A 23,098-nucleotide genomic window follows, 5' to 3' on the forward strand; every position below is an offset into this window, starting at 1 on the left:
TCCATGTAAAAAATCCAACTTGATCTCCTGCCATTCTTCACAAGGGACCCAAAGGAAGCCTCGTTTTTTGCCAATAGTAAGTTCAGAGAAAGGCTCTGACAGCAGAAAGACCAGTTATTATTACTACTGTTTGGTGTTTATCAGTTACCGGATTTCATATAAATGCCAAGTAATCCCCACTTGGGCAGGATGGGAAAACCGGTGTTCCACTGGGAAAACACAGGCGCATGATGTTATTGGGAGATGAGAGGTGGGATGTTGATGGATGATGGAGAGTGGGAAGGAGGTTTACTGTATATCTTGAACTTGTGTGTTTGTGGTTTAGTGACTATTTCCTGTTGATGCTTTTTGTTTTCTTATAAAACAGAAATGATTTCTGTGCAACTTGTGCTTTTCTATTTGGAAAATTTTTTTCTATTACGACAATAACTCGCTGCAAAATTAAATCAGATGCTGGAAATATTACTTTGGTCTCCCCGGAAAATTTTGAAGGTTTTAGTCACACTGAGAGGAAGAGTATTAACTGCATTTCACAAGTTACCACTACCTTTCTTTCATGAAAACAATCCAAACAAGCTGGATTTCCTCCCTAGGTTCTTTCTTTCCTTTTTTTCTGCAGGATTTCAATTGACTCACTTTTCCATCTTTTTGTATAAAACTCAGCCCTTTAACAGTCCGAATTAAACTGTGAAAAAGCACCAGGCACTCGGGAGATTTAAAACAATAAACATTAACACTGCCATAAACGATACCAGCCTTTGCCAATTCTGTATTTCTCTCTTAATTTACATGGGCCTTTATCTTTTCGGGTGATTTCTCCTTTTTCATTTCCCTGCTAAGCTGCTGAGTCTGGGCAATGAAACGGTAATGTGGCTTAATGTTGTGCAGATTTGCAGAGTGGTGGGACATGCAGGTCTGCATCTGGCCAAGCAGAGAGTAAATCTCTGAGCTCTTCATTTGGATATATCTCTGCAGAACGTCTTGCCCAGGCTTGTCATGGCTCTCTGGACGAATGAGCTGCATTGAAAGAAAAACATGTCCAATTTCAAATCTGTTCTCTTTTCTGTGCACATGTTGCAAAATTAAAGGCTGCGTGTAACACTACATGTACACTCCTATATTGTTCATGTGCAGAAGACAAAGAGAAAGACTTAAAAGTAAAATAATGCGTGCACGATTCATAGTGCAGTTATCATTTCCTACCTTTGACCCCACGCTGAAGCGCACAGTGTTTTCCTGATGTGCAAAGCTGACGTACATGCGCTCTTGTGAATGTATGCGCACGCTGATGTGTGGGCCCAGGGCGATGGTGAGGGGCTTGAAGGGAAGATTACGTACATGTGGGTCAAAATACAGCCAGTTCCAGTGCCTCCTTAAATCTCCCGTCTCGCTGAGGCAGAGACCTCCAACAGGGGTCACATTCAACCTTCAGAGACATTACAGATACAGCTGGTCAAAATGGCTTTTGACAAACCTAAAAGTTCATAAGCATGTGGTACAAAAAATGGGTTTTGAAATCTAATAACATTCATATTTGATTTCTAATTAACTAATTGAATTAAGGGAATAGTTTGACATTTTGGGGAATTTGCTTATTCGATTTTTAATGGAGAATTGGATGAGAAGATTGATACCACTTTCATTTTTATTTGTTACCTCTGTCTGTAGGTAACCAATGCTTAACATGTTAGTGAGCTTCAGAGGAGCTAGTGAGGCCTTATTTTGCTACCTTCAGATACAGCTAAGCTAGCGGCTTCCCCTTCTTTCCAGTCTTTGTGCTAAGCTAAGCTATCTGCCTGTATATTCATCATACACACTTCTCATCTCTCTACCAGAAAGCCAGTAGATATATTCCCCCAGTCTGTCAGACTATTCCTTTAAGGCCTTTTTTTAGGCAGAATTGTTAAATTTGTTATAACATTTATTAACAGCTGTAGTTATTATGGAGTAACAATTACCATATCAGTCCATTGGGATGATAGCATGTGGAGTGGCCTTTATTTGTAAAAATGGCTTTGATGCTGGCTGCTGCGTCCTTGTCCTCCAAGATGATGTAAGTGAAGTCAGCAGCTTCTGCAGACGATATTATAATGGCTGCTTTCCCAGAAGGATAACTTTGTCTATTAAGTATAATTAACAGTGTGCAAACCTTTCATCAAAGGGAACAAATGTGGACCCTCTCATTAGTACTTTGACCCAGTCCTTGATCCTCCGCTCTGTGCACTGCTTAAAAGGATACAAAACAGTGCCCGTTCCATCTGGACACAAGGTGAGAAAACATTTCCCACTTTTGTAGAACTTCTTAATCACTTCCTTTGGCTGTGACACAAAAATAGTTAAGTTATTTATCACAGCAAAAACACGGTGCTGATAAAAAAAAAAAAAAACAAACAAACAAACAAAAACAACACTTATTCTGGTTGAAGGAGAGACCACGGCAACAGCACGAACATACCTTTGGCTCACCAGATGTCTCCTCTTGTGGTGTAAACATGCCTGAAGTATTTTTGCTATCTATCTGAGGGATATCACCGATGAAGGGAATTTCTTTTGACAGCCTGTAGGAGGTTTTATGTTTGATCTCAATATGGCCTGAGCAGACAAAGGAGAATTTACTGACATTTAGTCAATGGGAAGCATGAAAGACAGCGTGCTTCCTATCTTCATCATTTGTACTAATTTGTCTAGCCTAGGGCCCTGGTTTGCATACTTACTTTTTTCTTTGTTCGAGTTGTCTTTTTTAGGTTTTCTCATCCTCAACCTACATTTAAAAAAACAATTTATTTTTTCTGAAATGTGCAATACAGTTGCAAAACTTGAAGGGCATGCTGATGGCAAACAATGCTGTACAGTCAGTTACATGTATGTAACTGACTGTACATATACAAATCAATGTAGATCAAGTTTTTTGAAAAGGACGCATCTTGCTCACCTCTGCCTCACTCTCTCTCTTGCAGCTTCCCTCTTCTCTTTGCTGATGATGGCTGCATGAGGGTTCACATCAATTTTTCTATCAGACTCCTTCTGCGCCAGTTTTTCTCCCTCTTCCAGGATTAGCTCTCTCATTTGTTTTGCTCGCTCACAACAAAAGAGCTGAATAAAAGAAAATTTCAACATTAGGCATTTTTTTTTCTTCTTTCACTCACGGTGCTCCTCTCCCATGAACCCACCTCAAGTGAAGATGCTTCGGTCTTCTGGGAAAGGTTAGCTGAACAGCCATTATTACTAATAAATTCATTTTCAATTTTCTTGTTGGAGATAAACAAGCTACACTCACCCTCTTAAAGTTGGTTTTATTTTCCAGCAGTTCACCGCGTATGAAGGGCTGACAGGGCTGCCGGCAATAGTCGCACTGTGCAACATGCACATGCGGTTTAGATTCAACCTCTGGAACCTGCCGTGCAGCAGAGAACAGTCTCACAATCACCTCGCCACCTCTGATATTATAGCCTCCACGCTGCTATTACTGTGTGAAAATGAAATGGGCCACCACTGCCATTTCCAGCAGACCAGGTATTATGGGTAATATAGAGATACTGCACTAAATTGATGGTACCTTTTGATCATGAGGGGTTTGTTTTGGCTCTGGCTTGTACGCTATGAGACGAGGAAGACCCACACGAGGTATATCATACTCCTCCTCTGGCATCTTTTCATCCTCTGTCTCCTGATGTGAATATAAGAATCCAAAACTTGTACACTTTATACAAAACTTTTACACTTTTACATAATGTGTCTTACAGACACATTATGTATAACCTCTTTCACCTATGAAATAACCTTTGCAAAAAGGCTTTACAGCTCTACAGCATACAGATTGTACAGGGTTGGGTTATAGAAATGAAAATGACCTGACCTGACACGACAATGTATAACACCCTTTTTTTTCTTTTTTCTTGCCATGTGCAGGTTACTGCTGAAGAATCGGGGATGGTGTCCATGCTCACCTACCTCTGCCTGCAGGAACTGGGGATCTTCAATTTCCTTTTGAACTGCACAAGAGCGAAATAATTAGGAATTTGACAGATGTCTAAGTCATGAGAGGCAAGACGGGGGCAGGAACAGGTGACCCCTTTGCACCCGAACTGATAACATAGCTTACCTTGACAGCTGAAAAAGAGACTATGCTCCACCCACTCCCAATCTGTCTGGGTCTGAGAGCTCGCCAAAGTAATGAATCTTCCATCCAGCGCGCGAACCTCCATGAACTCTGGTGAGACTGGACTGCTCAGGACACAGAGATGAGAGACAAAGAATTACAGCTATTACAGCTTTGCCAGAACAACTCTATTCATCTTAGAGCTCTATTAATTGATTGTTTGGCCTCTTGGATTCAGAGGAAGTCCTTAACAAGCTGCTAAAAAAAAAAAAAAGACATACCTCTGACATTAGTCTTTTTAAAGTTGTTTTGGTTAATATGCTAGCAGACGGAGCAATATTATCAATAATAGACTACACTATTCACTCTCTTTTCAGCTTTGTTTGGCTCTCCAACTCTTATGAAAAATATTTTTAGTATTTGTTGAACAGTTAGTTGCTTGACAGGTAGAATATTTTAATTTTATCTGAGCTTCTTGGTGTGAACTGCTGCTTGCCGAGTTAAAAGTAACTGACAAGGTCAAACCCTGAAGTTGCTTAGAAGCTAAAGTACATAGTCATTAATTGCAATGTTAATGTAAAGAATATTGTTAAGTGGAGCTGATATAAACTGGTGGTCTGTCAGGGGACCACAGCACTCAAACAAGGCATGCTGGGATATAAATTATGTTGAGTCATATAATCATAAGAAAACCAAATAAGCTGAAAAAGAAATGCCAGTAAGTTAGATTACAGAGCTTTCACTTTCAAGGTTCAGTTTACTGTTATTTTTCTCCAAAAGCCAGTGTAATAATCCAGGTGCTTTGAGACTGAATAACATTCACATTTTCAACCACCTTTATCCATTGGAGGGGGTGACTGTCAACTGTAATAAACCCAGCCATCCACGTTTTCAAATGAAACTGCATTCATTACGACTATGCCACCACCGAATGGTAGCTTTAGTGAGCGCTCTACATAAATCAGACAGCAGTGGCAGCGTTTTAATGTTTTTTTTGGGTTTTTTTTTTTGCAGGATGTAAAGCTTTTCGACCAGCTTGACTAGGATGATGTCATTATATAGCCATCTAACAGTGGCCAAGCATCACAACTGCTTTCAGATAAATTTTAACAGCATGTTAAAGGACCGGTGCGTAGGATTTAGGAGGATCTATTGGCAGAAATAGAATATAATATGTTTTCATTAGTGTATAATCACCTGAAACTAAGAATCATTGTGTTTTTGTTAGCTTTTGTTAGCCCTTCATATCTACATAGGGAGTGCATCCTCTTCCATGGAGCCCTCCATATTGCACCACCATGTTTCTACAGTATCCCACACCGGACAAATCAAATACTGGCTCAAGATTCATTTTTACTGGCTCTAGATCAGTTTTTACATTACCTGAAGGCCATCGTAGGTTCTGCTACACACCTGGAAAGAAAGGAAGTGGAGGGGTGTTCAGTTGGTTGCAGTCTGCAACCTCACTGGTAGACGCCAGTGAATCCTACACGCTGACCCTTTAAATTAAAATGTAACAACTACAGACATACTGCAGGAGATTAAATTGCAACAATGTAGGTCAATGATCTGGCCATTAAACAGACTCGCTGTGAATTCTTAAGGGAATATAACTTGAATATTATTGCCATGTTTATGGGTCTATCAATCAGTTATTACATTTCCTTACAGTTCCTGTTCTATAGATGTTGTACATGAGCATCTTGGTTCTGTCCAGAGGCCTATTTAGAAAAGAGAGGAAAAGATGTTTTAATGTATCCTTGTGCTTAACAATTGTCATGTTTTTCCATATCCAACTCAACCAACTCACTCTTCTTTATCGAATGTTCCTGTGGAAACATGCCAGCAAATAGTTTCCCAAGGTCATTTGTTGCCAGCGGAACACAGATTTGCGTGTTCAAAAGAGAGCTGCAGTAGTTGTCAGGCACAATATTAACAATGGGATCTTTCTGGTCGTCACATGTCTCCTGCTCCTCCAGGCTCTTCAGGTTGTCATAAATCTGACGAGGGGAGAAGTCACCTTCTTTAGGACTCTCAGGAAAGGCAGAGGCAGTATCTCTCTGGTAGGATGGAGACTGACTCATGTTTTAAAAAAACGTGATATGACAACCAAAGCAAAAAAATCTCTAGAGGACATTCACTGAATAATGCACGGTTCCATTTGTATCATTTTTGTTATTGTTCAAGTGCAGTTGCCCGGCGGTAGTTGTGCATCCCCGTATTACAGAAACTTCCTGTCTTAAGTTAAGATAAGGAGAGTATAAGGTGGGATTTTTACCCTATTTTACTTTTACAGAAGCAAATCCTAACTAACTTTAGGAGTCCCATCTTATCTCAGGTTAGGACAAACTAAATACTCAAATCAACTTCAGTCATCAACTAAACTGTAACCTTGTAACCGACACTATTTTTCTCATCTCATCTCTCTGATGTAGTTTGTAACCCATTAGATTTCTCATTGAAATGTACAAAAATTGTCCACTTCACTCTGAAAATCTCCATTAGCAAAAAAACAAAACACATTTGTCAGTTGCGCCACAACTGCGAGAGCCTCGTGCCGCCGGGTCGGCCCTTCCAAAACTGGTCGTAGTTGCTCGGCTAACTGCAAGATCATGGCCCGGGGTAGCCTGTATCTACTAATGAGTATTTTGTCATCAAACTGCAACACATCATTAGGGTCTACCATGAGCCGCTCAGTGAAAAAAGTTCCTCCTGTTGATATTTCATTGGTCATGTAAAAGCAATAATAAAAAATAAAAGAATATTAATTAAGCAAGTTAGCTAAGTGTAACTCTAATACGGCCCCAGCAGGCTCATGTACATCCAAAGTGTCATATATAGTTACAGAGGACAGTTTTCCGTTTCCCATTACATTCACTAATGATGACTTAGTGATAGAAGCTTTGTGGCTATAGGCAACAAAAAAAATCTCACTTCACTAAAATAGACATTTTTGCACCATTCAGACTTTCTGTGGAGTCTCTGTGTCAGAGAAAATGGGCAAGTTTTTCGTGAAAGAGGGGAAAACAACTGTAACATAATATCCCTATTGAAGCCTATACAATGATCTCACTCCGTGATAACAGACAATACCCTTCAACACCATCCTTTTATTCAGGGTGATACATCAAGGGAAGTAATTATAGTCACTACTGACAGATCGATGACTAATGCTGACAGGAGTACCTTAGTCTATAAAGCCCTGGTTTCCTTCTGCTGGGTTCTAACTTTTATAGCAGGCACAGCAACAAAGAGTCGTCCTTTGTGTTAAACATACAGCTTACTTTGTAGGTATTACAGAAATTCATTTCATGCAGCATTTGTATGTGCACATCTGAAGGTAAGCTGGCATAGTTCACTGTATCATACTATATCAGTGCTGTTAATGTATATCATGCTGCCTCTGTGGTTAATTGAAATTAAATGAATCCTTTACATTACCTAAGTGCTTTGCTGTGAATTTCAAAGCTGAGGTGTTGTACTAATTATTTTCACTCTCATTTTCAATCCAGTGCTGGTGGGGGGGGGGGGAAAACCCAAAGCAAAAACATTTCAAGGCCTTTGGAGGACGTCATCAACAATGTGGTTTGTGGCTCTTGCTATTTGTTTGGGAAATATCCTCATCAGAGGAGAAGCCAGCGATCAGCATTCAGAACCACTCCCTGTTACTGAACTCCTTGAAACGGCCTCCCCTGGCTTTTTAATACTAGAAAAACAGAAATCCAACAGCTCAATCCATCCACCCCAAGTAGCCCCACACCCTCCCATGTGCTTGGAGTCTGCTGGAATCAGAGACGCCTTCAAATACGTCAATACCATGGTGTCTCTGCTTGTGTTTGTGGTTGGAATCGTGGGGAATTCAGCCCTACTGAAAATAATTTATATAAACAAATGCATGAGAAGCGAACCCAACATCCTCATTGCGAGTCTTGCTTTGGGCGATCTAATCCACATTGTGATAGACATTCCAATCAACGCATACAGGGTGAGTTATTCACCTAATGGTGAGCAGTTACATTGTGTTGCACCTCACTCTGTTTCTCTTTAATCTTAGCTTGAATTGATTGTGGGTGTTTTTTTTTTGTTTTGTTTTGTTTTTTTCATACTAAAAATGTCCTTTTGTTTTTGTTTTTTCAGCTCATGGCAGAAGATTGGCCATTCGGTTTTGTACTGTGCAAACTTGTCCCCTTTATACAGAAGACATCTGTTGGAATTACTGTGCTGAGCCTATGTGCTCTGAGTGTTGACAGGTAAAACAGTGTTTGCTGGCTAGTATCTGTATTTCATCAAGGAGTCAGATTTGTTTATAGTATTAGCCCTTGAAATACTCTTTAACTGCAAAAAAAAAAAAAAAGTATCATTGTTACAGACAAAAAGTCAAAACAGTTTCCCACTGCTTTTTGCAGATACCGAGCTGTAGTATCCTGGAATCGAATCAAAGGCAGCGGGGTTTCAGCATGGACAGCAATCGAAATAACTCTGATATGGGTTATTTCTATCCTGCTGGCTGTGCCTGAAGTTGTCGGCTTTGATATGATAACAATGAACTATAAAGACAAGCATCTGAGAATATGTCTGCTTCATCCCATGCAAACCACACAGTTCATGCAGGTAATGTAACAACAGGGATGAAGCAACAGGATGAAACGGCACAGATCAACATGTGTTTGATTTGACTGTATTTTCATACACAACATACAGTAATATTTATCACCATCTCAAATATTCTTTCTTGCATGCTTTAACATAGAAACCACTGATCATCGCGTCGTCTGCGGCTTTGACTGACTGTGGGCTTCTGTCATGTTTAATCAACAGTTTTATAAATCAGTGAAGGACTGGTGGCTCTTCGGCTTCTACTTTTGCATGCCGCTGACTTGGACCCTCGTCTTCTACACACTCATGACCAGGAATATGCTGAGAAAGACTACATTAAGTGACCTCACCAAGCAGGTTATTCATTAACCTTCCACTTTTAAAGGCATTTCTTTTAAAGTGCTTAACCCCATTTTTATGTTCAACATAAACTTTAATATTGGTTATAACTTTTTCTTTTAAAGAGACGAGAAGTCGCAAAAACTGTCTTCTGCTTGGTGATTGTGTTTGCACTGTGTTGGCTGCCGCTGTACCTCAGCAGAATCTTGAAATCAACCATATATGATGAAAAAGATCCTAAAAGGTGTCAACTACTGAGGTGCGCATTACACTCCCCCCATTTTTAAAAAAATCTTTTTATAATGTTAATTATCTGGTCTGTGCTCTTTTGTGTGATTTACTTAATTTCCATGCTCCTTTTTCCAGTGCCTTTCTTGTCCTGGACTACTTTGGCATTACAATGGCATCACTCAACTCCTGCATCAACCCTATTGCGTTGTACATAGTCAGCAAAAGATTCAAGAAATGTTTTAAGGTAAGATATATGCATCATCCTCATATTTGTTTTCCCTGTGTACGGCGCTATTTGATTTCAGACTAAGCTGTTGGGGGTTGAAAACAATCTGATCCACGTTGGATGAGCTATCATGTGTCATCGCAGACATATGGAGTCATGTCTGTAAAATGGCCAGACTGGACCGAGGGATGACCTGAGGGGGTAATAAGTGAAAATGGTCTGGAAAAACACTGGCAGGAAAAAAAAAAAAAACACCCACTTGGCAGTGTACCAGACAGTCTGTCACTGAATCAGAGTGATGTGTTATAAGGAAGAAAAAAAACATAGCTTCAAGGCAAATTTCAAGGGAAGAAATTTAAAAGCCTTTATTGTATTACAAACTCAGAAGAATATATCTAAAACATGCTTTGATTTCTTTTGGCTATCATCAGGTTTTTGCACAGCACCGCGCATAAAGATACTCCTCTTCTGCAATAATGGTCTTTGTAAAATATTTATGTACAAAATCATATACTCTTTGCTTTAAGATATCCTTTCTGCTGCGTTTAAAAGACAACTCAAAGCTTGCTTTCAAAGTGTCTCTGCACAGAGAAACAGTTTTCTTTCATGCCCTCTCTGAATTAATGAAGTTTTTATACATTGGATCATTATTAATACAACATAAGCAAGACCTCCTTCTATTTCCATTATTCTATGAATACTCCACACATAAATAGAGTTTCTAATGAGCCTTTTTCTCCATTTGAAGCTGATGTTAAATGTGATTTTGCATCGCTGACCGAATGTCTCCTGTATATATATATATGTGTGTGTGTGTGTGTGTGTGTGTGTGTGTGTGTGTGTGTGTGTGTGTGTGTGTGTGTGGTCTTTCAGGCGTGTCTGGACTGTTGGTGTCTACCTCTTCAAGCTGTTACCCATGACGAAGTGCAGTCTGTTTCGAAATCCAGAATGCAGGATCAAGCCTCAGAGCAGAGCAGCAACATCAAAGCTCACAAGGAGACTTCCACACCTCTGCCTGAGCAGGAGAACACTTTACTGTGTTAACAAAACTCATGTGGAACTGTGAAAATACTTTGTGAGTTCTTCGGTATTTCTTTATTAAATATATATAGGGCTATCAAAGAAGCTCCATCTGTAGCTTGGCAACCTTGATGTGCCGTCCTAATAATATAAACCTTACCTTATGAATAACATGCAGGCGCTGTCTTTTGTACTGCTGTCATCAGTTCAACATCTGCTTTGGCGTGAGCAACCTGGAGTCAGAGTGTTCAGACTATTTGCCCCCAGGGTTTGACTCACTTCCAACCATTACATCAGATTTTACCTAGTACCTATCCTGTATCATGCATCACAGTTCTCAAATCACTGTTTTGGGCACGATGTTAACCTGGCACCCATCAACAGAAATCTTGTCACAGCTTACCGCCTGCATATATATATATTTATATATATTATTTTGATTCTGTTTCTGGATTCTGGAAAGACAACTGTGCCGCAGGAAATCAAGCAAATGGGAATTCAAAATTATTGCGGTGTCTTTTATGGGGTACGGTGTATTATTAGCACATAAATGTGTGTTTTCATCTCTGTTAAGTTTCCCATACACAGCAGCCCAGGAGTTTATAGTGTTCCTTTCGTTCTTGAACCATGAGAAACATACCAAATTGGTGCCACAAGTAGATTCTGTCTCCGCCACTGAATGACTGATTGATGGTGGCCTATTTTTAATGCATTGTTAAATGTGTAATGCATGGAGACACTTTATAAAAGACCTGAGAGTGGGGAAGAAGGAAAACGAAGATGACAGAATGAGGTCAGGAGGAGAGAGGGATGGGAGGAGGAGGAGGAGTGGTGGTGGATTGGGGGGGGGGTAGAGATGAGCACCTGATAGGTCTTCTTGTCACAGGACAAGGCAAGCACAAATAGAGCGCTGTTCTTTCAGCTAATGCTGTATCAGTCGACAAAACTGTCTTGATGTTCTGTGCTGGAATGCCTATTAAAAGTTGGTCTTGACTAAGTAAAGAACGCAACTCTCCACTGTTTGTTGAGGTTCAGTAGTTCGTTTGAATAAAAGCGTGTGAATACTAGTGATGTTTGTGATGCTTTTACAGGGGAGAGAGAGGGTGACAGGCGTAATGAAAACAGGGCTTAATGATATTTACTAAAGCTAATTTAAAGTTTCCAGTGTGTATATTGCTCATTTTCAACTTTCATGTTATGGCTCTTTCCATTATGTTCAAGCACGTACAGTATAAAGACATATATGCAGAAAAAATGCCTTATTGAAACCTGTGTCAACTGAAACCCTTCACTTTTTGACACTTTGTTTTTCATTTGAGGAATAAGATTAAAATTACAGTGTAACTTTTTAATGTGAAATATAACTATGTATATGAAAATGGCAAATTTGCTTTATATCTTGACTTTTTCATATCATTACAACTGTGCAAAGTGTTTGTTGCTCTAATAGCTCTTGGCACATCGAGTAGAGAGCACAAGGAAATGCTGGTTCCACATCACATCACATCAGACCAGCAGGCTGCCGTCTTCATGTACCTAATTGATTATCTTTGCCTTCCTTAACATGTAAACATTAGATGGAGTGAACGACAGCTAGGATCAGGTTTAGGTTTGTTATTATGACAGATTAAGGGGCGACAATCTGTATAATCCTTTTAAATTTTTGTGTGTACAATATATCACAGTCCTCAAAACTCATAAATCGTGTAACATTTTAAACGTCATCTTATTTTGAAGTTGTACTGTAAAGACAAATTTGAGTCATCCGACTCAAAATGTGTTTGTTTGTGATTAGAGATGCCAAAAATATGTTTCAAGAGAACAGAAAAAGTAAAATGCGTGCTTCTCAGCCCACACAGTCATATTGCCTGCTGTGCCACGCATTTGTGCACCTCTCAGTTCTGACATAAGAGAGACAGTGTCTCTCTGTGTCTCTGAAGCTTTGACTGTTGGAAAACCTACAACAGTGTTGGACAGGATACGGAACTTCAATTTGCTCATTTACTCTAAAGCCAGTTGCATTTATGGCAATTTAGATGGCTTTAATTTGTATAGTTAGCTGGCTGTATGGAAATCCAGGCTTTACATACTGCAGCAACACACTTCATCAGACACTTGTGTCAAATGCTAATTTGTGTCAAGCGCTGTCAAATGCTACAGTATCCTTTTGTTCATGTAAATGCCAGCAGAGAATCAACAAATGGTGCAGTACTATCATGTCCCCGGCACTAAAAGCTCACAACTGCCTGATGACATTGACACAATCATGCTCTGGTATCCAGAGAAGGGTGACGTCAGTGTCAACCTCAGCGAGAGAGCGGGTGTCTGAGACCTTCCCCGGTAATCTCTGTACACACAAGGCTCAGATAGGGCTCCCCACGGTGCTGCCCAGACTCCCCAGACTGTGGATTTAATTAAACAGTGTGAAATTAATTAATCAGTGGGGTGGCAGGTAAAAGGACTTCTCTCTGGAACTGCTCATGCAACCAAGACAAGCATTTCATGTGCGGCGACAGTTATTAATTTGCTGTATGTTTTATTATAGTGTTTCTATATAGAGATGCTAAAATTCTGGGAGATTAAAAAGCTTGGCGTGCGAAAAAAGTCATGCAAATTATCAAAATAACAGCTCCCGAAAATCAAAGTGTAAACCTGTGTTTGATCTGTTCTATCAATTAATTAAAAATTTCAGTTCTGTATAATAATGTGGTGCAAATTAGATGGAAATGAGATAAAATATTCATTTAGTTATCTGGGGAATCTGTCTGGAGGGCTTTTTAGTCTTCAGTCTGGCTCAAAATGCTGTCCATATGGCAATTATGTACAGTAGTGTTGCAGGAGGATTGGTCTGATGCCTACTGGCAGAGAGGAGCCTGCCTGTGACAAACTGCTGCTAGGATCTGATGTGAGTTGAGGGAGATAATGAGGCTGTTGTAAGCCTTAAGTATAGAGCCTGCCCCCGGGGTGGCATATCTAAGCACTCAGGCTCCTTCATTGTTGCATGTGCTGCTGAGGATTAAAAACACATTTACTTTTTTCTTCATAAACTTTGTCAGTACTTTCCTCTTCTCTTTGGACAACTTCTGCTTTCATGTGGCAAGCCTCTTGACATTGCTTTGTGGAGGAGCTGAATCTTTTTTTTTTTTTTTAAACAGTTTGTAGATGTGAAGTCTTGATTTGATTCTGCTTTGAGCTATCTATAGCTCCCCACCACCAGAGGATGTATACCTTCTGGGGTACATCCTAGGATAACTGATGTTTTGACAAATATTTTGAAGGGAAATCTTTTTCTTTTTTTTTTTTTTAAAAACATCTTTTTTTTTTTCTTCAAAATATTGATCCCATTGGTATTGCTATTCAAATTTAATTTCCACTGATGGGGTAAATAAACCGACGATGTGGGTGAGGTATGTTGTTGATTATGCAGTGTCCTCTCAGCCAGCGCATGCCTGCTGAGTTATAAAGATAACTGCCCACCTCTTGTGAGGAACTCTTGACATCCACCGCAGGCTGGTTGCCTCCACCACTGTCACATTAACAGTCTTAAGGAAAACAATGGTGCACATTCTAGCTCTGTGTCCAATTTATACCTACACCACACTACAGGTTTTCTATTTGAGTGTGGCAAGGACACCGTGCAACCAAGTGCAATACACAGGGGAAAAAAAAAAAATCCCTGCAGTGTGTGCAGATTAATTGAGTCACCCAGGAAAATTGCAGTGTGTAGTGTTTCATTACATAGAAAGTGTAATTCACTGAATGCAGGCAGGTCTACAGACAATATTTACAGTTTTAACTTGGTGAAATAAACAAGACAGAGATCTTTGTACAATATCAGCAGGCATTTAATTAATGGCCATTTGGGAGATTGCATACTAAATAGGAGGATGAGAGAGGGAGAGAGAGAGAGTGGGAGAGAGAAATAAATAGAGTGAGGCGGACGCTGCGGCCAATGGCAAAGAAACTTCAGAGAGAGACCTGCAAATGGCAGGCAGAGTCAGACTACTGGGCAGAGCTGCAAGTGGTCACTCAACCATGGGATTAAAAAGCATTTAAGCCATGTACCAAGCCCCCCCCCTCCTCATCCCCCGCTTTTTTTTCGTCCAGCCATGTTATTTCTGACCATTCAGGAGAAAAGAAAAGACAAATATTCTGTGCCTGGGTTGTTTTTGCCAGTGCAAAAGCAGCTGGGTTACAGGTTTTTCCCCCAACGCCAGCATGTATAAACATATTGCAGTGCTTTCTTGCAGAAAAACATAATGAGCTTGCCTAAAAGGGTTTCTGTGTTCTGGTTAAGGTGCAAAATGGACTGTCACTACTGTTTATTTCATTCATGTCTGGATGTAATGGAAAACATGCAATCAAATGTAGGACACGTTTACTAGAGTGGTTCACTTCACACTTCTATTCACACTCCTAATGCCTCTTGGGCAACTACAGGCGAATTTATGACAAGCTATTGACGTATTTATAGGGAGCTCTAGTGAGTGCACGGGCTTGATTAGCTCAAATCCATGCCACCAAATAAATCACCAGCTACGGTATCCCAAATGTATTCTGCTAAAGTGTTTGTGCCAAGAGGATGTTGGTGAAAAAAGCTTTTGATTCAGCGGTCACCAGAGCACCACAGCGCCCTGCCTGCCTATGCTTGTTTTGATGGGCAATGATGAAAGCACAGGTGGATGCGAGAAAGCTCTCCCTGCTGCGGACTTCTCATCTGTGGTTTCCTATTAGCACAGGAGTGGAGGTTTGCAGTCTGGCTGCTGGGAACAGTGGGTCAGTGCTCACAAAGCCCTGTTTGTTCCCTGGCCTGCAGGGCTCCCAGGGTAAGCTTGGCTCCAGAGGGGAGACAAACAAAAAGGCACCACTGTCTCACACACTGACGCTGCTCTCCAACACATTCGTCTTTTCTACTCGACGGGGGCACATTTCTCTTCTTAGGAGAGGAATGGTAAAAGGAAACAAGTTTTTTAGAAACAGGGCCTCAGGATAACAAAACTGCTGTTGTACCGAGCTATGTATTTTTTCTCAGTTTAAATGCCATTTTGAGCTGTTGCTTGTGGTGATGTGTTTTTTTTTTCTCCTTTTGCTTTGTGTTTCTCATCTCCTTTTGTCTAGCATAGACTCAGAGCTCTTTGTCTTGTGCTGCTGTATCAACATATTCTAAGTGAAACCCAAGGAAACCGCCACCAGCAACAGGCACACAACACATCATATTTAAATTCCAGCTGCGGTTACTAACTTTAGAGATCATCCTGTTGAACTGCAGCTGGTGCAACTAAGACACCAAAACGTCTCTCAAATAATGAATTATTTCAAGGTATCTCTTACGCCCATGCACACTGTCTGTCTGTGATTTCTAAAGATGAAATAATGTGCAAGAAACTCTTACGGCTGCTGTCAGGTCAGACATTCACTGTTGTGCTACAATCTGCAGTCCAAGTATAACTCCATTATTGAGGGGACTTTAAAATGGGAGCTGTGTGACACACAGCGGGATGATTTAGTTTAATGACCATGGCAATGACAGCGCTGTGATGGAAATTGGACTCCCCCTGCAAATTTACATCACTTGAGGGTACTTGGGGCTCTTTTAGCGGCTGCACTCCAGAGCATGAGCCATCAGGAGGTCCTGGATATGTCATGCTTGTCACCTTCCTTTAAGTGCATCTGCAGACGTGGGAGAGGGATTAATATTATATAGCCTACGGAAGCACAGAGGCCGTCTTATCAGCACTGCAGATGTGATAAGCACCTCTACCCCCATGAAAACCAGGAAAGATCTCCAAGCAAAGAGACAAGCATCTCTTTGTGTTGTTTCCTCACACTGCTTCAGAGTTTCAATGTGGTTTTAGTGGCAGACACGGTGCAATTTCACATCTGTTGTAATTTGATGCGCCTGGATCACCCTCTGTGAAATCGTCCTGATCGCAACATGGCTCCTTTCAGTTATTTAGAAAGTTGGGATATGGCTTTGGAGATAATAATCTGATTTCTTTTGATTTTTGAGGTTTTCAGAATGCCCTACGCCACAAGTCCCAGTAACAGCTGCGCAAAAAAAAAAAAAAAAGCCTTGCTCTGTGATCATATTATTTGGGAGCTTAGCATCAACACTCCTCTTTTCATAGAAAAAAAAAAAAACATTTATTTATTTAATAAAAATGTCACTTTTATGGAAATATTTTCCATCATCGCCATGACACTCATCTCACATTACATCACATCAATGCAGATGTCAGTGTGCACAAATTGCATTGCCCTCAAACTGATTCAGAGCTGTGAATGGAAGTTATGGCAACCATTGCTGTCACTTCAGTTTTATCAGAAAAGCACCCGGTGGAACCATGGAAACATGTGACACACGCGCACACACAAACACACGCACACACAAAAATCTCTGGCTACATCAAAGCCAGCATATACTGTAATTAGAATTTATTGAAGCCTATTCAGTCAGAAAAGGTACATGATCTGCTGAGCCTTTGGATTCAGTCCCATACCCTCCATTAAACACAGTACAGTGCATTAAGCCTTGGTATTACATGATGCAAAAATGAATGTGCTCATTTGTGAGTCTGTTGCTGCAAATAGGAATATGGCATTTATGTATTCCAGTTCTACTGTATGTAAAGAAGCAGTGTTGGCCTACAAAGAGAAAGCACCTGTTTATATCTAAAAAAAATATATATATATATGTAAAAAATTGTCTAGTCTGTCAGCTAGCATAGGTGTTGTAGTACAGATACATCACTATCAACATTTCATGTTAACAGATGTAGCTCTGTCTATATACAGTCAAAGCCAGAAAATAAATATCTGTGTGCATATCTGAACAGAGGCTGAGATTTTAGAGACCTTTTTTTTGGGGGGGGGTCTTTGGGGGTGAAAAAAAAAAAAAAAAAAGATTCTTTCATGAATGTAGTGTGTTTACTTACACAACACCTAAAATGCGTGCCACCCACCAGCGACAAGGCATAATGACTCGGCAAGCTACCTGGCACCCTCTGTAGTTGTAAGGCCAAGGCCAGTAGCCACGCAGAGGCTCGCAGATTCTCTGACAGTGAGTGTAGCTGCGTTGGCATTCTGAGCAGCAGATCCCCTGGTGGTCTAACATGGTGTCAAAGGTCACGGCATCTTCTTCTCTGGCTCCTCCGCTGTGCTGCAGTTTTGAAGCAATGTTAATTTCTAAGAGCAGTCTCTCTCTCTCTCTCTTTTTAAAAAAAAAAAAAATCTTACACACATTTGCAATTCAAATGTTTTCAAAAAACTTCTCATCCTCTCAAAACACGTGACTCCAGTTCTCTTAGGCAACATGAATTTTTATAACCAGTGGGACTTTTCACTTCAGTTCATAAGTTCATCAACTTGGAATGGCAGCTGTTACCCCAGTGACCTGTAATTATAGCTACTAATACGACACCTCCCCAACAGCAGCAGCAGCAGCAGTATATACCGCCCACAGCTGACAGAAAGACTAAATCCAGGTTAACACATTTCCACACCATGTACTTCTATTTCTGTGAGAATACATTTTTAACAAGGCTGGCCTCTTAAGGAGGGTGTAATGTAGTCATCTGTAAAACTGTTGACAAAACAGAGAAACTTCACTTCATAATGTTACTTTGAGGGTCGCTTCAGGCTTCAGTATATGCCTCTTGATAGTTAATCAAAAATTCCACCACCTCTGGAGTCTTGTTTATGGTACACAGTGCTGTTGATGAAGTCGGTACTCACATGATAGGGGTTTTCGGGATTGTATGCTGACCCTGCAGTTGACTGTCCCCCCTCCTCTTCTTCCGCGACTCTGGGGGTGTCATCCTCTGCGTGACTCACCGGCTCCTTCTCCTCGGCAGCTGCCTCCAACTCCTCCATGTTAAACTGCCGTTTGGCTCGCTCCGTGTCTCTCTTTCCCCTTTCCCCATCTGTTACAGCAGCCACAAGGGGCAAGAGTATTGGGTCAACATTCACAAGACGCCATACACGTCCTCAGAGCTCAATCCTACATAGCTGGGCCTGTCTCAGATGTTCTGAATAATTAAATTGGCAGCAGTGATATCAGGAAGTCTTGCATATTTCAACATCATTCTTTTTTAATACAAGACTGGAGCCTTTTTTGGTGTATGACTCCAAATGTAGTGTGTTCAAGATGTTCGACCAACTTCTCCGACAAGACTGTAAATTTAACAAGTGTGTCGGCAGTAAGCAGTGCGGTCACAACCACGATTTGACTAAACTATAAAGAAATGTACAATAATTCACATGGAATCTATGCTGTAGGGTAGCAGGGCAGTTTTCCTAGATTCTGTGGGATGGAATAAGTGAATATAGAATAGAATCTGTGGGATGGAATATGTGAAAATATAATGGAAAGAAGAGAAGAAGACAACCTTTAGGGTACGTAGGTTGGAGCCAGTAAATGGGAAGTTCCCCACAAAGACCCAGAATTTTGTCGCTCAGAAAACTGGTGTCAGTCAGTGGCTGCTCTCCCGCCACCCATATGAGGAACTCCTCATCAAACCGCACTGGCATTAATTCATCAGTCTGGCAAGAAAAAAAAAAAGATAATATCCTATAATTACTCAAATGGAAAAATAAATTACAGTGTTAACAGCAGGATGAATATTTTCTGCTTGCTTTTAACTCTGTAATTTAGTCTTTTTTTCTCTCTCCAATTTGCAACGTTCTACATCAAGTCGTGTGCATATACCAGGTCAAACATCAGCGACTCTTTGTTGTGAGCTCCCATGTGTGGAAGGCTGGCTTTGATTTGGGATTTTATATAGCACTTGTCTCCTCCAAAGAAGCGGATTCCAGTTATTCCCTGCACCAAATCACAGAGATGCCATGTTTACACTCACAGCTCTGCTACTTTGCTAAACACACAGAAAAAAAAAATGTCTCAGCTGAACTACCTCAGGAAGAGAGAAGAAGGACAATCTCACTCACAATTTGAAAGTCATGAATCTCCACCGCTTCTTCAGCTCCAGTCCCGGTTTTAAATCTCTCCAGGTTGTTGTCAGAATCAATTTCCACCGAGCCCTCCCTCACCTCCCCATTGATGTTCATACTGTATCGAACATTATAAACCTGGCAGCAATCAAAGACGGAAGTTAAAATGAATGATTAGTTGAGTTATGTAAACCACACTGTGGCAAACACAAGAGAAGTGAGATACAGGAAAAAACAAGCTTTATATGCTACTTATACTATTCCCCTGCTCAGTGTTGTTTCTTGTCTTACAGAAATCCTGCGTACTTGTAGCACACTGACAATTTGAACAAAGCACCACAGGAGATGCTATTGCAGACCTTGATGGGGATGTTTGCCCTACAGGTGAGCTCATTAGGACACAAATAAACAGCATTCTTTCTCATAAGATGAAGTAGACTTGCAGGAACAATTGATGTATGTATTGTAGACAGACTTCAAGATGCAATTTCACAGTCTGAATTGTGACAGTTATTTATGGAAGCATCTCAGTCATTAACATAAATACCTCTTATACCTCTTATGTCAGGCCTGTAGTCAAACTTTTTTTGTCCTCTTTGGCTGTGTTTCCTTTATTGACACTTACATTTTTATCACTGACTTTCCACAGGTAGAGAGCAGCCATGGATGCACACAGCATTAGCACGGCACCAACAATAAGGACCACAGCTCCAAATCTCAGGAGGCGACTGACTGTGGCAGAGGTGGGTGTGCTGGATGTGCTTTGTCCCTTAAAAGTTCCGAAAGAGTAAAGTAAGAAATGACATGATGAACAACAACCAGGACAAGAGTAACATTTCTAAAAAAAAAAAAAAAAACTAAAAAAAAAACTTACTAGACTAACACGTCACGGATGTCATTTATATTTCTAATCAAAAATGTATTAAGGCTGTCTTACCAGAGGCGTGCTGTGTTCAAAACAGCCATATCCATGAGTGGTATTTTGGACTTTTTCCATAGTCTCTTTCATGATGTCCTCTATAATTCCTTCTCTAGTACTGTTGCCTCTCTTTGGAGAATCAGGGTATCCACCAGAAGGCTATTTGACGCTTGAGTGTGAATGACGTACAGTTGATATAAATTCTTTGAGCTAAATTCTTCGTCTGAATGTTACCTGTAGGCCCAGGTTGCCTAAGGCAAGGTGGCCATCCTGTGGTACCAAACTAAAACAAGACTTCTGAAGCAGCTCAGAGCTCATCAGAGAGATTGGCTGGTGTCATGCGTTACAAAGCAGTGATGCACTGGTTGGAAAGAAGTACACGTAAATATAAGCCATTATACATAAGCATAGCTGGCTTATGTTATACTGTTAAGTATGCATAAGCAAGCTATACTTTCAAATAACTGTTTTTCATGCTTAACTTTTTTATGACTATCCTCTAAGGGCAATTATGATGATTTATACAAATTCATGAGTACAAAAGATTTTCTTCCAGTTCCACTGCTTGTAACAGGGGTCAGCAGGAATGACCAGATTGCATTACTTGTAGTCAAACTTGTACACTAGAGCGGGTCTTCTTTGGGCCTCATATTCCTACAATCAGCTACAAGAGAACACTGACTTGCAACACCGTACACAATCGCAGCCACTCAAACAGATATAACCTTTTCTTAATTGTGAATTTCCTGATTTGACAATGTGAGAAAGGTAGTTTTGTGGTCAAGGTTATACTTGGTCCTTATCATAACTTAAAAAGAAGAAACACAGAAAGAAAAGAGATTCAAATGTGCAGTGCTGCTGTTGCTTGGAAACAGACTGAACCACATTTTTTTGGATAATTTGTAAGCTGGGTGGCAATCAGGAAAGTTGAGGGGATTCTTTGACCTTTGAAAATATGTAATTGAAAGAGCATTTGATCAGAAATGTAGCAAACTGAGGCTGCACAGTAACCGCATTGTGTACAATCAAAAGAATATGACATTGGCTTAAGCTTGCTATCAATTTAGCTGTGGAGGTCCATTTGATTCATTGTGTCTTATAAGCCTTTACGGCAAATGAAATGCATTCAGTTGGCTAATTGAGGTTATTCTGTGTGTTTTATGACTATTTCCTCAAGACAATAGGTTGGACTCTGTCAATAAGACTGCATTTGAATCCTGCAAGCCCACATGGCTAAATGTTTAAACTGTCGGTCAACAGCAAAAACAATTTGATTTTAGCCGTTTATTTGTGCAACAATGTGACAAAATCTACCACAAACATGGTAATCCTTACTGATTGTTTTCCACAGCAGAAAGGCCCCTTTCAGATTAAATGTCCGTAGGTCATGCCCCTTAAATAATAACACATGCTCTTCAAAATTCATAATAAAATTTTTCTTTACATTGAATCATTATGAAAAATATATTATTAATGTAAAAAATCTTGCATATTACACATGATACAATGAACAGTCTTATATGAGCCAAAAGACACATGACATACTACAAAACACCGCAACAATCCAACATAGAGTCAGTTAAGATAAAAGCACTGTACAGTATAAAGACAAAATCCTTTTGGATCAGTGTATGATCTCTCATTTAAGAGTTTGTATACTCTGGGATTGATATTTCATCTGTTTCCTGTATTCTGGCCGGTGTTGGTGGACCAACGAGAATATAATCAAGTTCCTGGTGTTGAACTTGTTCGTACACACTTTGCAGACCGTTGGTTTTGGCTATGTGAGCTGGGTAGTAGTTTTCCCTCCTGCTGTCCCGGGGAAGTGAAGCTGTCTTGGAGAACGTTGACAGATGCGGTCCACAGGCCATGCTCGTGTTGGGCCTTGTAGCTGAAGGGCTCCAGCATCGGTCGGAGTGTCCCAACACTTTGCACTCGCTTGTACAAGCCCAGAGACCTGTGGAAAACAGCAGTGCTGTCAGGATGTAATATGAAAACCCCAGTTGAGCCCAAGTTAAATCAATCATTATGTAGCCAGTGGACTGGAAAATGTTTTGTTGTAACTGGATGCAATCTGTTGGGTATGTGGCATAGATTTTGTTCTATATTCAAATATAAATTACACTGTGGGAAGCAAAATGGATGCCGTTATAACACTGCATGGATTTCATCTTCACATATTCTCATTTGACTCCTGCTGAATTTCTATTTTATTATTATTTTTATGGTGCTTTTCTGACACTCACTGTTCATTGGTGGCGACTCTTTTTTGTGCACATCTCCACTTATGTCAGAATCACTGTCATTGAAGTCACTGTCCCCTTTTCCACTGTCCTTGCCACTGATGTGGGGATCTCTTGCTGATATGGTTGTGAATGAGTTACCCTTCCATATTGTTATTGGTCTGACAGTTTCTTTCCCATATCCTGGAAGTGTAGAATAACCCTGCAAGAGACACAGAGTTGCAACAAATTTTGAGTCAAAATCCGAAAGTCAACAACATAGTCAGCCTGTGAAAAACTTGAAATCTGTCTGATAAAGAGAGCAACTTACCTTTAATTTACCTTCCATCACTCTGCTGTTTGACTCAAAGATACCTGCTGTCTGCCTTCCATCCTCGCAGCCTGGCTCTGCTGTGTTGCTGCCGGCCAATGGAGGTTTCTCTGGAAATGGATGGGCATCAAACACTTTGCCTTTGTGGTTGGCAATCACTGAATCA

At 40.4% G+C, this 23,098-nt stretch overlaps 4 protein-coding genes across 4 annotated transcripts in view; 1 reads left to right on the top strand and 3 right to left on the bottom strand.

Moving 5' to 3' along the window:
* Nucleotides 1–780: 780 nt before the first annotated feature.
* LOC147818588 (glutamate-rich protein 6-like) lies at nt 781–6,183 on the bottom strand. The gene is made up of 13 exons (XM_087176511.1): nt 5,910–6,183; nt 5,769–5,820; nt 4,103–4,224; nt 3,952–3,992; nt 3,557–3,667; nt 3,278–3,394; nt 2,933–3,093; nt 2,715–2,761; nt 2,456–2,592; nt 2,240–2,319; nt 1,959–2,114; nt 1,204–1,426; nt 781–1,017 (listed from the first exon to the last, which is right to left on the bottom strand). Exons 1-13 carry the CDS (start codon nt 6,181–6,183, stop codon nt 781–783), a joined length of 1,758 nt encoding a protein of 585 aa, XP_087032637.1.
* Nucleotides 6,184–7,672: 1,489 nt separating this feature from the next.
* Nucleotides 7,673–11,309, top strand: ednrbb (endothelin receptor type Bb). Its single transcript, XM_023415965.2, has 7 exons — nt 7,673–8,084; nt 8,237–8,349; nt 8,506–8,710; nt 8,918–9,052; nt 9,160–9,293; nt 9,401–9,509; nt 10,365–11,309. The coding sequence occupies exons 1-7, from the start codon at nt 7,680–7,682 to the stop codon at nt 10,533–10,535; spliced, it is 1,272 nt and encodes a 423-aa protein (XP_023271733.1). The 5' UTR covers nt 7,673–7,679; the 3' UTR covers nt 10,536–11,309.
* A 5,622-nt stretch (nt 11,310–16,931) lies between these two features.
* LOC111662169 (leukocyte cell-derived chemotaxin 1-like) lies at nt 16,932–20,487 on the bottom strand. Its single transcript, XM_023415946.2, has 7 exons — nt 20,398–20,487; nt 20,086–20,229; nt 19,458–19,598; nt 19,219–19,332; nt 18,899–19,052; nt 18,246–18,433; nt 16,932–17,670 (listed from the first exon to the last, which is right to left on the bottom strand). Exons 1-7 carry the CDS (start codon nt 20,467–20,469, stop codon nt 17,443–17,445), a joined length of 1,041 nt encoding a protein of 346 aa, XP_023271714.2. The 5' UTR covers nt 20,470–20,487; the 3' UTR covers nt 16,932–17,442.
* A 1,313-nt stretch (nt 20,488–21,800) lies between these two features.
* Nucleotides 21,801–23,098, bottom strand: part of LOC111662061 (protocadherin-8-like) — a 3,544-nt gene continuing 2,246 nt past the window's right edge. Inside the window, exons 2-4 of the mRNA XM_023415806.2 lie at nt 22,933–23,090; nt 22,626–22,824; nt 21,801–22,336 (exon numbers count right to left, since the gene is read on the bottom strand). Of these exons, the coding sequence (XP_023271574.1) occupies nt 22,023–22,336; nt 22,626–22,824; nt 22,933–23,090 (671 nt within the window). The 3' untranslated portion in view covers nt 21,801–22,022. The remainder of the gene's footprint in view (nt 22,337–22,625; nt 22,825–22,932; nt 23,091–23,098) is intronic.

Source organism: Seriola lalandi, unplaced genomic scaffold, assembly GCF_002814215.2.
Source record: "Seriola lalandi dorsalis isolate HSWRI2012SDOR001 ecotype SW California unplaced genomic scaffold, Sedor1 jcf7180002054559, whole genome shotgun sequence".
NCBI lineage: Eukaryota > Metazoa > Chordata > Actinopteri > Carangiformes > Carangidae > Seriola > Seriola lalandi.